General features: G+C 37.5%; 1 protein-coding gene across 19 annotated transcripts in view; it reads right to left on the reverse strand.

Moving 5' to 3' along the window:
* The window catches only part of EPB41 (erythrocyte membrane protein band 4.1), a 201,245-nt gene that overhangs the window by 18,053 nt on the left and 165,852 nt on the right, over positions 1-17,340 (reverse strand). For 13 of the 19 annotated variants that reach the window (XM_056557271.1, XM_056557272.1, XM_056557269.1 and 10 more), the window contains 2 exons: positions 16,403-16,465; positions 11,856-12,035 (listed from right to left, as the gene is read on the reverse strand). The exons of 1 other annotated variant lie outside the window; for it this stretch is intronic. In XM_056557271.1, coding sequence (XP_056413246.1) covers positions 11,856-12,035; positions 16,403-16,465 — 243 coding nt within the window. Of the gene's footprint in view, positions 1-3,222; positions 4,799-6,036; positions 6,088-11,855; positions 12,036-15,318; positions 16,335-16,402; positions 16,466-17,340 lie in introns of those variants that run through there. 5 more of the 19 variants (XM_056557279.1, XM_056557278.1, XM_056557283.1 and 2 more) reach the window with 5 other exon arrangements.

A 17,340-nucleotide genomic window follows, 5' to 3' on the forward strand; every position in this document is an offset into this window, starting at 1 on the left:
GCTGCTGCCAGGACAGGAGCAGCCACGGCCTCCGGCTCTGGGCTGCTGGAGAGGCTAAGGAAAGAGAGGCCTGCAGCAGCAAGTGCCGGTAAATGGCTGCTGGCCTGCTGCCAAGGTCAGGGTTGCACTGGAGCACTTAAAGTGTTAAAAATTATAAATGGTCACAATCCTACATGATGGGGATGTAGTTCTGGACTGTGAGCCTACATATAATAGACAGTCACACAATCATACATTATGTAGACTCACAGTTCAGGACTACATCCCCATCATGTATGATTGTGACTGTCTATTATATGTAGGCTCACAGTTCAGGACTACATCCCCATCATGTATGATTGTGACTGTCTATTATATGTAGGCTCACAGCTCAGGACTACATCCCCATCATGTACGATTGTGACTGTCTATCATATGTAGGCTACATATAAGAGTCAAAATCATACATGATGGGGATGGAGTCCTGAGCCATGAGCCTACGTATAAAGAAGTCACAATCATACATGATGGGAATGTAGTCCTGAGCCATGAGCCTACGTATAATGGAGTCATAATAACACATGATGGGGATGAGGTCCTGAGCCATGAACCTATGTATAAAGAAGTCACAATCATACATGATGGGAATTTAGTCCTGAGCCATGAGCCTACGTATAATGGAGTCATAATAATACATGATGGGGATGTAGTCCTGAGCCGTCAGCGGTGTGGTGTGGTCAGGGCATGCTTAGAGTTGCAGTTACTAATTGTAATGCCCAGCATGCCCTGATAGTATCAGGGCATGCTGGGCATTACAGTTAGTATTCACTGCAACTCCCAGCATGCCCTGATACAATCTTTGTCTGCTCTGCAGCTGTCCCAAAATTAGTTTTGGGTCAGCGACAAAACCATAGGCTGTATCAGCCTGATACAGCCTATGGTTTTGCCGCTGACCCAAAACTACAACTATCATTATGTTGAACTATATTCATGGGGAAGCAATGCATTAATTTTGGGACAGCTGCAGAGCAGACCAAGATTGTATCAGGGCATGCTGGGAGTTGCAGTTACTAACTGTAATGCCCAGCATGCCCTGAGACAGCCTATGGTTTTGCAGCTGACCCAACACTACAACTCCCATTATGTTGCACTATACTATAGTATAGGTTATATGGTGCTACATGCTGGGGGGGAGCTGTAGTTTTGGGTCAGCTGCAGAGATATAGGCTGGAATCTGGAACAAGAAATTTCCGTGATCCAGATTCCAGCCTATATCTCTGCAGCTGACCCAAAACTACAGCTCCCCCCAGCATGTAGCACCATATAACCTATATTATACTATAGTGCAACATAATGGGAGTTGTAGTTTTGGTCACCATATATTGTATCAGGGCATGCTGGGAATTGTAGTTGGTAACTGCAACTCCCAGCATTGCATTCCTTGAAGGAATGCAATGCTGGGAATTGCAGTTACCAACTACAATTCCCAGCATGCCCTGATACAATCTATGGTGACAAAAACTACAACTCAGCACATCTTGTACTTTATAGGAGTACAATTTAGATTATGGCTGCAGACCCAAAACTACAACGTGCGTGCTGCTCCAAGTCATGTTTCAGAGTTTGCTGGGTGTTGCAGTTACTAACTGCAACTCCCATCATTCTTTGACAGGCTATAGGTTGCAGGTTGCAGCATAACCTAAACTACTATATAGTGAAATACTTGTAACACTATGTAAAATGGCCATATTAAAACAGTACTACAGACACTAGGGTGCAATCTCTTTGTAAGAATATACTGCCATGTGTATAGGAGACGGAGTGCCCACGACCGTGCAATTTAATTAACATAATTTTTTAATAGTTCAGACATTTACGCATGCGGCAATACCACATAAAAAAATGTTTTACACTATTTTAGTTAAATGGGTATGGCTGGGGGGAATTCAAACTTTTATGTAGCAGTATGTATGTACATTCCTATACAGGAGGGGGTATGTGCAGAGCATTTCACCCTTGTCTTTAGTAGGGTGCAATGCTCTGCACATACCCCCATCTGTATAGAAATGTGCATACACTGCTATACACCTGGGGGTTGGGGGGGGGGGGCAGGTTATGTGCAGGCTGCAGAACATTGCACGATAAGACCCTAGAGTGAAATGTTTTGTCTGCAGTCTACTCTGCACATACCCCCATGTGTATAGCAGTGCAGAGCAGACAGACACACACATGGACGGAGGCCCTGGGAGGATCACCTAAATGGTAACACTGATCGGAGGGTGGAGCTGAGACTGTCACTGAGGAGGCTGTGGGATTTTTGGGACTCGCAGCCTTCTGACCGCATAATTTTGGTTTGGGACAGCTGCAGAACCATAGGCTGTATTAGGGCATGCTGGGAGTTGTAGTTAGTAATTAACTGCAGCTTCCAGCATTTCCTGACACCGAGTGAATAAAATGCACAACACAAACTGACAATCAGAGTGTGGTGTCAATGATCAATACTGTGCTGTGTGACATACATGGGTGGGCGCACGGGGGCCCCATGATCATCTTTTGCCCGAGGGCCCCATGAGTTGTCAGTCCACCCCTGTGTAGTAGATGTGACCTGTAGTCCTATGTAACACCACAGATAACAGAGTGATAGCTCTCTGAGTACAGATAATGTAGTAGATGTGACCTGCTATGTAACACCAGAGAGTTATCACTGTGTTATCTGTGGTGTTACATAGGACTGCAGGTCACATCTACTACATTATCTGTACTCGCGTGTGGGAGTTCTGGTGGCCGGGGGTGGAGAGTAGGGCTCGACTTGGGGGGGGGAGGGGGGGTGCCAAAATGGAGCTTCGCTTGTGTTGGCAGAAATCCTTGCACTGGCCCTGTGAAAAAGCACCCGGAAATGGATGGCAACAAATTGCTGTTGGGAAAAGGTGCCAAAAGAGAGATCTGGAGCAGTTTGCAAAGGAAGAGTGGTCCAACATTCCGGCTGAGAGGTGTTAGAAGCTTATTGATGGATATAGGAAGGGACTGATTTCAGTTATTTTTTCCAAAGGGTGTGCAACCAAATATTAAGTTAAGGATGCCAATAATTTTGTCCAGCCCATTTTTGGAGTTTGGTGTGACATTATGTCCAATTTGCTTTTTTTTCCCTCCATTTTATTTGTTTAGTTCCAATACACACAAAGGGAATAAACATGCGTATAGCAAAACATGTGTTAATACAATCCTTTTCTGTAAAAAAAAATTCTTCATTTTCTAGAAAGATTTCAGGGGTGCCAACATTTACGACCATGACTGTATATGCAATTTTTGTTTAAACTTTCTCAACATAATAAGTGGCAAGATCTCAAATGCTCTATTCTATATAGACAGGCTATGAACAACTTATATAAACACAGTGTACTTTTTGGTTACAGAATCTAATACAAATTTGTATCATACCAGTAAGTTATGTCCCATGTCTAAAAAGTTAAACACATAACGCCTGCTGAACTTAAGGAAAATATGCAAAATAGCTGTCTGTTTTTGGTAAATATAATATACTTTCAAACACCATAAATGAAAAAAAAAGTTTAAAGTTTAATCTAAAAAGGGGAAAATAGAGGAAACTATGAGCAAGGAAAGAGTAAACTTCGGTAGTTGGGCAGAGTACAGAGTCCGTTATGCATAAGACACAGTCCAATATTATCAGAGGAGGTTCTTGGCTTTGAGAACATGGAACAAGTAGAAAGGCAGTGTAATGCAAAGGTGCAGCACAATTAAGTTGTCTATATACAAATATACTGACTTCAGAAAAATCCTAACTTAGAAAAAACCAAATGCACACAAACATGTTAAACATCAAGGAAGAAAAAGCTTTGAAAGAAAAACAAAGGCAACTATTTGAAAAGTTTCCTTATCAGCCCATACAAGTAAGGGATGTTACTGTCCCATCACGTGTGCAAAGGAGTGCTTTTATACATCACAAGAGGACTGTATTTAATATCCAGAAGTACTCAGCCATGCATACACTTGTTGAGATGTCACTGACAACATGAGCGCTCATAAGAACACCAGCCACCATAGTGTCACAGCCAAGAATATTATAAAGGACATAAGGAAAGAAAGGTGAGGGTTTGGTAGTAAAAGTGGGTGCAGACGACACTTTTCCATAGACTTCTCCTCTGGCATTGGGATGGAGACTTTCGGGAGGTTTCCCCGATGGTCTGCCCCAGACGGTTTTACAAAGTCTTCGCCCTGCCCTGGAGGCTCACCCAGAGTCTGCCCACAGAGGGACGCAGAAGAGAAAGAGACAGGTGAAACCGAAAAAAAAAATACAGATGGCAAATGGAACAGGAAAATAGACGTACTGCATAGGTATGTGCAAAGTTTATAACAGGTGATTTAGGTACTGAGTTCAATAATATACAATGGGATTCATCAGGGCTGTAGACCAAACTATATAAATGGCAGTAATATATGTTAGTGGCAGTAACATTTGCCCTGTTCTTATAATTATGATCAGAGACAGGTAATTTAATGTCTACAGAGGGGTGTATTGTGGATTAAGTCAAAATTACGAACAGGGAAGAAAGTCTATGTGTAAATAAGGAATGCATCTGAGTGTTGCTGGATAGTGAAATAGCTCAAGGGCAGAGGATAGAGCTTTTTATCCCCAGTACATTTGTACCATTTATAGACCCTTGCATGGTCTCTAAGATAAAAAGAATTGAGCTCTCAGTTCTCGCAAGGGGACAGTTGTGTGGGGATTACATCGTGGACTGTCTGTTGGATCTTTGCACATCCTTGAGCAACATTTCTCTGCAACATTGCGGCCAGACTGCTGAGCAGCACCAATAAATAAATTGTGAGAAATCAGAATGAAACATGAAAAAGAAGCAAAAATAAAACATTTTTAAAAAGTTGGTGTCAAAACGGAAGAAAAATAAAATAAAAAAATGAATATGGCAGGGAACAGAGTGGAAGAAAAAGAAAAGAGAAGGGTAAAGTTAAACTCTGCGTTGCAAGCTGTGAGAACATAGGAGATCCCTTAGGTGATGCAGAAGATGGTTTACCATTACAGAATTAAAAAAAAAAAAACTGAAGAATTGGACTGTCTGGTAACCCATCTTCTGCAGTCCTCAAAGTGGAAGGGATTTTTGTGCACCTATTATTATTATGAAGCAAGAAATGTCAGACTAAAATGCTGCAGAAGCCCAAAGCACAGTTATATAACCGAGCCAGAGCATCGCCAGCATACAATCTGATCTTTCTATGTGAAACTTCTCTTGCGCAGGAGCCTTGTCAAGATTTATATAATTAAATACAGATTTACTTAACAGTTCTTTCCAATTATATTAGTTAACAAAATATGTAAAAAAAAATTAATAAATCAAATTTACTACGTAGGTATTAGTTAAACAATTAGCTTCTTGGGAGGAAAATCTGCTTCTCAAGCATGTCATAGCATTACTGAGATTTAGCACAGGGACATAATCCTTCATCTCCAAGATGACTGTTTTAAGAAGCACATTTGGAACTTAATAGCTATAACTGCTCAATGTTGGCAATGCTATTAAAGTTAATAAATCTAAACATTCTTTTGCACTCAAAAAGACCACACTTAACTTTACATTTGAGATGGAGTTTTTCACATCACCAAATCAGTCAAAAATGATATACTTCCATCAGATATAACACCAAATATACCTTTTGTAAACATAAAACACAGGCTCCTGCGAAAAAGCATTATGTGTTTTGGGTCCCATAAGCATTTTACAGGTACTGAAACCAAACATGCAACCCATCTGTCAGCAGCAAAGAGTTAATGACCTATTTCGCTGCCTATAAAAGCCAACCTCCCCTAAGAAGTCCTTTATTCTTATATGCCATGCAAGAACTTATTTTTCTACAACTTTCAAGTGAAATGGCAATAACAGAGCGCTGGTGCAGTCTTTATAACCCCTGCTTCTGTTTGCCAAAAATAAATCCATAAATAAAAAAAAAGAAGCTAGGAATGGATTGCACAATGCCAGATTTTGTAAATGACAGGCCAGAGCATGATCTTATCATAGGCTTTACCTCTGACCCGCATACTTTCCGCTCAGTGGGTATAACAAGAGCACGTTTAACCTGGATCCAACAGGAACAATAAAAGCAAATATAAATACGGTAGTTGAAGCAACATTGAAGACATGATCATATTTTAATTTACCAGTTCATAAAAGCTATCAATGAGAATAATAAAAATAAGTAAAACACTATAAAAATATTACACAGCCTTTTGGCAGGCAGAGAGCACCATTACGAAGATGAAATGGGCAGTAAAGCAGCCATAAAGCGTGCACATAACCATTACATTGACTATTAACCCCTTAAGGACATCATTGCAGCGGATAAAACACCAAAGTGAAAAAAAACTTGTATGCCAATACACGCTATTTTTGGGTAAAAACAAAACAAAACACAAAACCAGTCTTGTGGGAGTAAAAAATGAGAAAGCAGCTTTCTGTGGCATTTTTTTCAGGCCAAAAGAACACCGAACAAAAAAGTTACCGGTAAGTCTGTTTCTAACCTTAGAGCTACAAACTATCGTTGTCAATACTATGAAACTGCAAAAATGTTGACACAGGAGCCTATAAGCCTACCCATAGATACATAGAACGTTCTGGCAGAAAAAAAACATTTGACCCATCCAGCCTGCAGAATATTCTGAAGACTTTCGATGGTCCCTGGCCCTATCTTATATAAAAAATAGCCTTATGCCTATCCAATGCATGATTTGTATTGTAATAATAACAATGATAAAAATACTCTGCACTGTGTCCTGGGCCAACATCTTTCTTTTTCTGACAGCACATATGAATATACCTTATGGGCCAATCAAGCAGTGTGTGTGCAATAATGTGACACCACCAACAGAAATCTGGTCATCGGACAAGCCACTTCTTTGCAAAAAATCAGGCCAATAATTATAATAGGACATGTTAACAACATTTTCCCTTACAGTTAGCAGATTCTTCTTCTCATTACTAATATTAGCATAGCGACTATAAAATACACAGATTACATGCAAACATGTTTAATTTTTTTTTCTTGAGGTAGACTTATGGCCACTTTAATTATTGACTTGAACCTGTCTAGGTAGACACCAAAGTATAGGAAGTTTTAGCCACCTCATGATTTACAAATCTAGCTTAATCATTGACAAAAAAAATAAATAAAAACAAGGCACCGAATAGAAATACCGGATTGCTACAAAACTTGGCATACAGGTGTGGTCTGTTTAGATACTGGGTTTTGTCACAAGAGGGCATAAAAAAAAGTACATCTCCTGCTGACCTACAAAAAGTTTCTCTGAGTCTAACTTTAGTTACTGTACCTCTTTGTTAGACATAGATGACTGCAAGGCATACCTCTATGACTCCCTCGAAATAATTTTGTCCAGTACAAAGGCCCTGAGAAGGGGTGCATTACTAGACTGAGAGAATGGAAGTTTCGACAAATTGCCTGACATCTAGGCCATTCTGACCAAGCTGTTAGGAGCAGTGGTTACTTGAGGACACACACTTAAAGTGGACAGGTTTCGGATGGCCCAGACAAATTACCAGTAGAGAGGATGGTTTGATTTGCCGACAAACATGAGGTGACACCTTTGCTGCAGTGGTGTTGGGAATGAGAAAACCTGGACTGCTTTGAACTGATATAACATCTTAAGTGACGAATCCAGTTTCTGTTTGGGATCAAACAATAGTTGAATTCAAGTATAGAGGCCTTTTGGTGAATGTTTTAATCCTACCTTTGCTGTTAAGCATTACACTACCAACTGCTGGTTTGATAATCTGAGGAGTCATAACATACAACACTCAATCACCCCTAGTAGTGATCCGGGGGACACTAACAGCTAAGGGTGCATTCACACCATGTTTTTGCAATACAGTTCCTGTATCAGGTTTTTGTTGAAAAACTGATTCCTCAAAACCGGACTAAACTGTAACAAAACTTGTGTACAAATTTTAACCCGTATACAGTTAACTCCCCTTAACGACGCAGGACGTATATTTACGTCCTCCGCCGGCTCCCGCGATATGCCGGGGGGGTCATGCGGTGTCCCCGCGTCATATCGGGTCGGTCCCGGCAGCTATCAACGGCCGAGATCCAGGCAGGAGCAGTCAAGCGCCGATAACACTGATCACAGGCATGTTTATACACGCCAGTGATCAGCATGAGAGATCAGTGTGTGCAGTGTTATAGGTCCCTATGGGACCTATAACACTGCAAAAAAAAGTAAAAAAAAAAGTGTTAATAAAGGTCATTTAACCCCTTCCCTAATAAAAGTTTGAATCACCCCCCTTTTCCCATATAAAAATAAAACAGTGTAAATAAAAAAAATTAACATATGTGGTATTGCCGCGTGCGTAAATGTCCGAACTATAAAAATATATAATTAATTAAACCGCATGGTCAATGGCGTACGCGCAAAAAAACTCCAAAAAAAGCGTATTTTAAAAAATGAATAAAAAGTGATCAAAAAGTCAGATCAAAACAAAAATTGTACCAATAAAAACTTCAGATCACGGCGCAAAAAATGCGTCCTCATACCGCCCTGTACGTGGAAAAATAAAGTTATAGGGGTCAGAAGATGACATTTTTAAACGCATACATTTTCCTGCATGTAGTTATGATTTTTTCCAGAAGTACGACAAAATCAAACCTATATAAGTAGGGTATCATTTTAATCGTATGGACCTACAGAATAATGATAAGGTGTCATTTTTACTGAAATATGCACTGCGTAGAATCGATTTTGTCGCACAATAATTATTTTTTCCGTTTCGCCGTGAATTTTTGGGTAAAATGACTAATGTCACTGCAAAGTAGAATTGGTGACGCAAAAAATAAGCCATAATATGGATTTTTAGGTGGAAAATTTAAAGGGTTATGATTTTTAAAAGGTAAGGAGGAAAAAACGAAAGTGCAAAAACTGAAAAACCCTGAGTCCTTAAGGGGTTAAAAACTGTATACGGTTTAAAAAATGATGTCCGGTTGCATCCGTTTTTTAAGTATACGTTTTTTTAACTTTTCACTTCATTATGAATAAAGTTGCACTTGTTTGATTGAAATTCCAAGAAAAAAACTGTGCAAAGTCAAAAAACCGTATGGTGAAAACCGGATGGAACCGTATGCACATACAGTTGTGTACGGTTCTCATTGACTCCCATGTTTAAAAAAAATAAAAAATAAAAAAATTATATATATATATATATATATATATATATATATATATATATAGCAAAGGAGCAACAGCACTCTAAAACCCGAAAGATATAAAAGAGAAGGTGCAGGCAACCTGTAAAAGGATCAAGTCCAACGATCCATCCAAATATAAAAAAGGAAGATCAGGGCAGCACTCCAATAACGTGAAAAAAGGTAAAATTTATTCCATCAAAATAATGTGCAAAACAGCAGCGACGTTTCGATCCTCTCCAGAATCCTGGAGAGGATCGAAACGTCGCTGCTGTTTTGCACATTATTTTGATGGAATAAATTTTACCTTTTTTCACGTTATTGGAGTGCTGCCCTGATCTTCCTTTTTTATATATATATATATATATATATATATATATATATATATATATATATATACACACGGTTTAATACAGTTTTTCACCCGGACCAAAAACCGTGGTAGGCTACGGTTTTGGGTACGGGAAAAAAAACTGACAAAACTTTACAGGATGCAAAACGGACACAACCTGATGCATCTTTTGGCATACGGTTTTCAATGGAGAGTCAATGCATACGGTTTTCAATACTGTTCCATATGGTTTTCACCTAGAAAACGTATACGGGAACTGTATTGCAAAAACGTGGTGTGAATGCACCCTAAGCAATAGGTACAGGATACGTGTTGCCTGCATTTTTCCGAACAGGGTCTTCCAGTAATAGTAAGGGTCTTCCAGCAATGTCTGAGCCAGACTGCAACACCCCCTGCCCGGTTGCCAGATTCATCATTAATCCATTTATGGGACCAGCTGGAACCCCAGTTTCAGCAACCTAAAAGTGTGCAGAATCTATAGGCCCCACTGCAACATCTGTGGGCAACAGGGCCACAGGATGCCATACAGAACCTGTATGCCTCCATGCCCACTTGTATATTATTTTGTATTCAGGCTAGAGACTGCCCAACAGGGTACTAGAGTCCCCTTTCATTTGTACAGTTTTTGCCAATAGTTTAAAGGTTAAACAAAGACCAGAGTCCATCAAGTTCAACCTATATCTTTACTGTGTCTCTACTATGTTGATTGAGAGGAAGTCAAAAAACCCTTACAAGGCTGATGCCAATTGCCCCATACCAGGAGGAAAAATTCCTTTCTGACTGCAATATGGCATTATCAGAATAAATCCCTGGATCAAAGTTCAGTCCCTGTAAGCCTAGTGTCCATAACCCTTAATGGTTTTTATTGCCTAGAAATGCATCCAGGCCCCTTCTGAACTCTTTTATTGAGTTCACCATGACCACTTCCATAGTCTGGAGAATGTGTATATAATATGAAATATATATTATCAGTCCTCAAAAGGATAGTGGGAAATAGTAAAAGAGAAAGAAAGAAAGGAAGTTATGCAGTAACATATATTTCCCATAGAGTTGTATGGGACTTTAAACATAAACCCCACCCTTTGGCATGGGTTAAATCACCTATCCTATGTTTGTTGTTGACATATAAGTAACATGTGTGCCAAGTTTCATGTTAATATCTTTAGCCGTTTGGACGTGATGCTTTAACATACACACATTGAGTTTTATATATATATATATATATATATATATATATATATATATATATATATATAGTATTTCCTATGATATTATTCTAACATCTGGTGCAAGGGCCCTGCCCAGATGTATGGTGTGATATTATAATAAATTCTGTCTATATTATTTTTATCCTTGATTCAGGTTCTCTATAGTAGATCATTAATATTATTTTTATTGATTACAATTGTTAGAATTTCTTCTTCCTATTCCTGCTTTTTTCTCTCTTTTTTTCTTTCTTCTTTTCTCTTTCCTTTCTTTTTTTCTTTTTCTATATCCCACTATCCTTTGAGGACTGGTCATATATAATTCTTATTATATACACATCCTCCAAATAACTAGGTCTTTTGGGACTTAGACCAATCCAGTTAACCTCAGGATAGCTTACCTAAGTGAACTACACATATCCTTTTTTATTTCACTTCCATAGTCTTACAGTAAAAAAAAAAAAAAAAAAAAAAAAAAAAAAAAAAAAACCTTGTCTGTGCTGGTGTAGAAACCCTCTATCCTCTAGCCATAGGGGATGCCCCTTGGTACAAATACAGTGCTGTGTATTAAAGGATTATGGGAAAGTTCTCTCTCCTGCCCCCTGATATATTTATACATAGTTATTAGGTTGCCCCTAAGCCTTCTTTTTGCTAAACTAAATAACTCTAATTCTGATAATCTTCTGGGTACTGTAGTCCTCCCATTCCCCGTATTACTCTTTTTCCCCTTCTTTGAACCCTCTCCAGCTCCACTATATTTTTCTTGTACACTGGTGCTTAGTACTGTAAACAGCATTCTATGTGTGGTCTGACTTGTGATTTTCCTTTTACTCTAATATTGTAATCACTTACATACATCATTATTACATTCACATATATATATATAAAAAGTTTTATTTAATTCCAGCATCTCCTATTCAAAAAAATGTTTTGGGGTCAATGAGTATATACCATTAGTAATATGAAATGAATAGTAAATGAAAGATAAAGCCTTGTGGTATTAAAACCCGATTTTGTTACAGACAGGCTGTCGATAAAATCATATTACTATGATTGAGATTAAATCATCATTTATGCAAAACAGCATGCAGACTTACCCCATCATTGCCTGTTTGGATCTGTCCATTGAAACTGAGAGTACGGAAAGGCGAGTGGGTAGAAAGGCGTTTATCCCACTCACTAGGCCGTGGTGCAGGAACAGACTCCATGAAACTTTTCTTCAACTCACGAATACTGGCATGGTGGCGAATTATTTCATCTTGAGTCTTCTCTAAGTCCTAACGAAATTTGATGGTATAGTGGATAGTAAGATCAATGGGATAAGAAAATGCAAAGATTGGAGAGTGCCCAACAGAATGAAAATGGAGAAAAAGAGGAGGCAGAAAAGAGGAAAGTAAGGAAGCAAGCAAAAATGAATGTTAAGTGTGTAGGCTTGAGATCACAGGAACCCAGGAACAAAGACATACTAGCAAAGTCACAAGGCCTATATCATTTTATGTTTAGCACCCAGAAAATAGCAAATGCGCTAAGCAAGTTATAGTGTGCAAATCACATGGGTAAGATAGATAAATCAAATATGGATCATGTGAGAAGAAAACTATCCAGTTCCAAGTGAAGAGGCTGAATATTTGCCTATAAAGGTAGCCTTTTTTGGGGTGTCTTTACCTCAAGAATGTAATAAACCAGTGTCCACAACTTATCATTTTATGGCTCTGTCTGCAGATTATGGATTTAATAGCAATGTGTAAATAATAAAAAGACTATTATGCAAGCAGTTGTCATTTCCCGCCAAGTGTGCTGATCTATTTCATACATGTACATCCATAGCCTAGAATTTCTCATGTTCTAAGAAAATAATTCACTGGCCTTAAACATAAGTACAATTTCTTATAGTCATATCAAACGGATGTACTAGCCTATATACTATGATTCATTAAGGTGCCATACTGACACTAATGTAGAGAGACAATGATACCCCTATAGTAATGCCTCTATAAATAATGTTAAGTTCTGTAACAATGTCTGTTACAATTAATGTGTTTCATAATGATCTGCTGTCTCTTTGGGGTTTCAGCTATGACTTTAAATTAAGTGCTTATCTTTTTATTTATAGTTACTAGAACCATAGCCCCCCTAGTAAAGCATGTAAATGCTTAAGATCATTCCTACATATAAAAGGTAAGAAATTTAAGGATTTAAGTTTTCAGGCATATCATTTTTAATTCTGATATATCAGAGTGAAGAGAAGTATTATACAGAAATACAAAAGGTTGTTAGGACTACTTAGATGGGACAACAAAATTTAAGCGACACTACTGCATTGTGTTCTAGGAGAATGCCGTGCAACAGAGATTAATAACTGTGGTGTAAAGACTACATCTCCTCAAATGAAAAACAGGGCACACTGGTATGCTTTGAATGTATACTTAAAGGGGTATTCCAGGCAAAAACTTTTTTTAATATATATATATCAACTGGTTCCGGAAAGTTAAACAGATTTGTAAATTACTTCTATTAAAAAATCTTAATCATTCCAATAGTTATTAGCTTCTGGTCCCGGGAGCTGAGCATGATGGGAGAATATCCCCATAGGAACTGACATGAGTCATCAGAGAGCAGTTAGACAGAAAACAGCAACTCAACTTCAGAAGCTGGAAGGATTAAGATTTTTTAATAGAAGTAATTTACAAATCTGTTTAACTTTCCGGAGCTAGTTGATATATAAAAAAAAGTTTTGGCCTGGAATACCCCTTTATACAGTAGGAACTGTTGTGATGTGAGGCTAAAGGCAAGGCCCTAGTCATATCAGGTTTCGTGTCTTTGCCACTGGGATACTGACCAATACCAGTTTGTCTGCAACATACCCATATTCTTCAACAGACCAAACCTAGTCTACAATTAACTACTTTTGGTCCGTTTTATGCATGTATATGATTTATCTGGAGGACACAAATGTGTCAGCTACTACAATTGTGTGTATGCCAAATATAATGTATAGTGGCATATGGCAGATCAAACATACTACTAGTGGACTACATTTGGCCTATTAAAGGGGTACTCCAGTTGAAAACTTTTTTAATTTTTTAAATCAACTGGTGCCAGAAAGTTAAACAGATGTGTAAATGACTTCTATTTAAAAAAAAAAAACTTAATCCATCCAGTACTTATTAGCATCTGTATACTACAGAGGAAATTCTTTTCTGTTTGGATTTCTTTTCTGTCACAAACACAGTGCTCTCTGCTGACACCTCTGTTAATGTCAGGAACTGTCCAGAGCAGAAGAAAATCCCCATTGCAAACATATGCTGCTCTGGACAGTTTCTAAAATGGACAGAGATGTCAGCAGAAATCACTGTGTTCATGACAGAAAAGAAATCAAAAAAGAAAAGAATTTCCTCTGTAGTATACATATGCTAATAAGCACTGTAAGAATTAATATTTTTTAATAGAAGTAATTTACAAATTGGTTTAACTTTCTGGCACAAGTTGATTTATAAAAATAAAATAAAAAATAAAAATGTTTTCCACCAGAGTACCCCTTTAAAGCCTATGGGTATGCCGTAGTAGATGTTGGATTAACAGCAGTATAACAGCATCAGGAGGCATGAAATGTAATGTGAATGCCTAACATGATACCAGCAGAACTGAGAGCGCACTTTTGTATATGAAACTATAGGGCACACATAGGAGATAAGTAAACTGAGGTTTAAATTTTTTTTTTTTTATGTACTGCAGATAAACATCTGACACAAGTTGTGCTAAAAGTGGGTGGAGAAAAGCATGAAGGAAAGATCATGCAAATAGTTTAAATGGGCCCTCATATCAAGGATACATATACTGATATGGTACCAATCTGTGCATCCTTAGTATTTTTTCCTATCAATTACACAATAGTGCTACACCTTTCATGAGGCTCAAGGAAACTAATAAAATGCCGTAATACATTTTGTAGCGACGGTTGAAAGACAAAGGCGTTAATATGACTAAAGCACTGTTACAAGAAAGGTTATGTCTTACTAGCATGCGTTAGAGCTTCACAGTACAAGAATACTAGCTGGAACACACACACAATATACCTGGTTATAACACGTATTAGTGAAGAAATGCAAAATGCAATGTTATGATCTGCTTCACTGAGACAAAACAGCAGTCAACTTAAAATAATAAACAATAGCTCCCACCCCCCTACCAAAAAAAAATAAAACAAAATAAAATATTATGGAGGGCCCTAGCAGACACACACATCAAATAGCAGAAATTTGCCTGCTCCTGAACTTGGAGATAACTGATATACCTTTAAAATAAATACACACAGGTAGATAGCAGTTTGATAAGAGTTTGACAAGTCCCTTAACCCTTTCAGGTATAGAGACAATCTTATTTCATGATCCCTTCTGCATTAAACTAGGGATGGGAACAAAGAACATAAGATTGTGCAAAAAGGCTTAAAATGGATATACACACACACACTATATATATATATATATATATATATATATATATATATATATATATATATATATATATATACATACACACACACACACACTTTTAGTATATTATTATGGGGAAGCCATCCAGCCTGAGCTGTTTTTAGCAGCGTCATACATTTTATAGGCTTGAGCTCCGAATATCAGCTATTGTGAACGGTGGTAGATCCTAAGCTAAATCTATATATATTTTGGCCTATTAGTCCTTGCAGCCACAGTGAAAGCTGCAAGATTTCAGTATTACAAAAAACTTTGCATTCCATTTAAAGATTATGAAAAGCTTAGCAATCAGATTTTTTTTTTATTGTCTCAACACATTTAAAAAAAAATAAAAAATAGCAACTTTGAAGTCTTAATTTACAATTTTATATTATTTTGGGCTTGCAGCTCCTGTGAAAATCATGATTATGCATTTAAGTGTGCATTCACACTATAGAATTTACGCTTTAAGCAGAGGCACACTTATCTCAATGGAAGTCTGCTGCTCAGTGCAAACTATGGAAGTTCAGCAGCAGTACTTCCATTGGATTCTGCTGGAAAATTTAACATGTTCAGTTTTCCTGTGAAAGTCCCAGCACTGAGCTGCAGTGAATGGGATGGCGTTTAATCATTAACCGCCAATTTTGAAAGAGGCTGCTGTAAATTGGAATTCACACAGAATTCTCTTGTGGAAATTCCATAGTGTGAACTTAATAGTAAAAGACTACAAACAAACCCTTTGTAGTCTGATCCTGCAATCATACTCTGTTTCCATCTGTTACCTGTTTCTTTCTAACTTACCGAATGTATCTTAGTACAATACTGGCAACAGGTGAAGGATAGTATGACTATAGAACCAGACTAAACAGGCTTTGTTTGTTTTAAGTTATAATGGAGATGGATAGGATGTGTAGAAACATAGCTGTAGCTTAATTTTTTATATTTTAGATGCACTGAGACAATAAAAAAAAATACGTTCAGGAGCATTCAAATATATTCGGGATGAAGTTAGTTTAACTAAAGACTCTTCTTTGGAAACATGCAACAAAAAGAATCAAAACATGTACAAACATGCAAAAAATGAACAAACAAACATACAGACAAAGCCTGCAAAAACGGAAAAAAGTAAAAAATAAAAATAAAAAAAATTGTTAACTGCATGATTTAATACCAACCTCCAACATTAAATTGCTATGTCTGATATATATGTTTTCACCCTCTAGTTTCTTTGCTTTTTTCTGTGAACGTGAACAAAATAAATAGAAAAAAAATATAAAAAATTAAAAGAAGTTAATCCTATAGTGGGAAAAGTGACAGAAATGAACGCCAAACTATGTTCTTTTCTCTCTAAGTCTCCTATTGGCACTGGAAAATATGGTGCAGCATAAAGTGAAAAAAAAAATAGCACCGATGCATTATATTTGCATTCACATAATGCAGGTACTGCATGAGTTAGGGACGGTTTCTAAATAGGGAACCAAAAACAAAGTGACGCGAGTATGAAATCAAATGTTTTGTGAAAAGAAATCAAATGACAGTGTTGGATATGAAAACCAGTGAACGTGAAAGTAGAGGATTTTCCCACAATAAACCAGATTTCAGGTTTCATCTTTCCAGGCCACAAAATAAATAAGTGATCAAACTGGTTGCTTTTGACAGCTGTTTCCTTTTTGACTTCACAAGTAGCCTGCTCTACTTTGTCATATGTATACATCCTAATCCATAAAATATAAGATGGAAAAGGTGTGGAATTCAGATTAAAGATTGGAAATTTTTATGGAATCCTCTCATCATTTTATGGCACCGAGATCCTTAATGTGTAAATATTTAATATAGCCAATCCATTAGGACTGATTTAACATAACTGCTCAACCAAACAAAATTTACATAAACAAAAAAACAAACAAACAAAAAACAAACATAACTTAAGCACATGCAAAGAAGTCTTCTGAAATTTTGCATGTCTTTGTAAATGCAGAATAATACAACACAGAAGGTTAAAGCTTTGAAAAACGCAAGGTTGACTCTTTAATCAACTGTAAACATGAGGCCAATCAAACTGTCTAACAGAAAAACTGGCCTTGCTGCCCATAGAAACCATCACAATAAAGCT

This window comes from Hyla sarda, chromosome 2 (assembly GCF_029499605.1).
Source record: "Hyla sarda isolate aHylSar1 chromosome 2, aHylSar1.hap1, whole genome shotgun sequence".
Classification (NCBI taxonomy): domain Eukaryota; kingdom Metazoa; phylum Chordata; class Amphibia; order Anura; family Hylidae; genus Hyla; species Hyla sarda.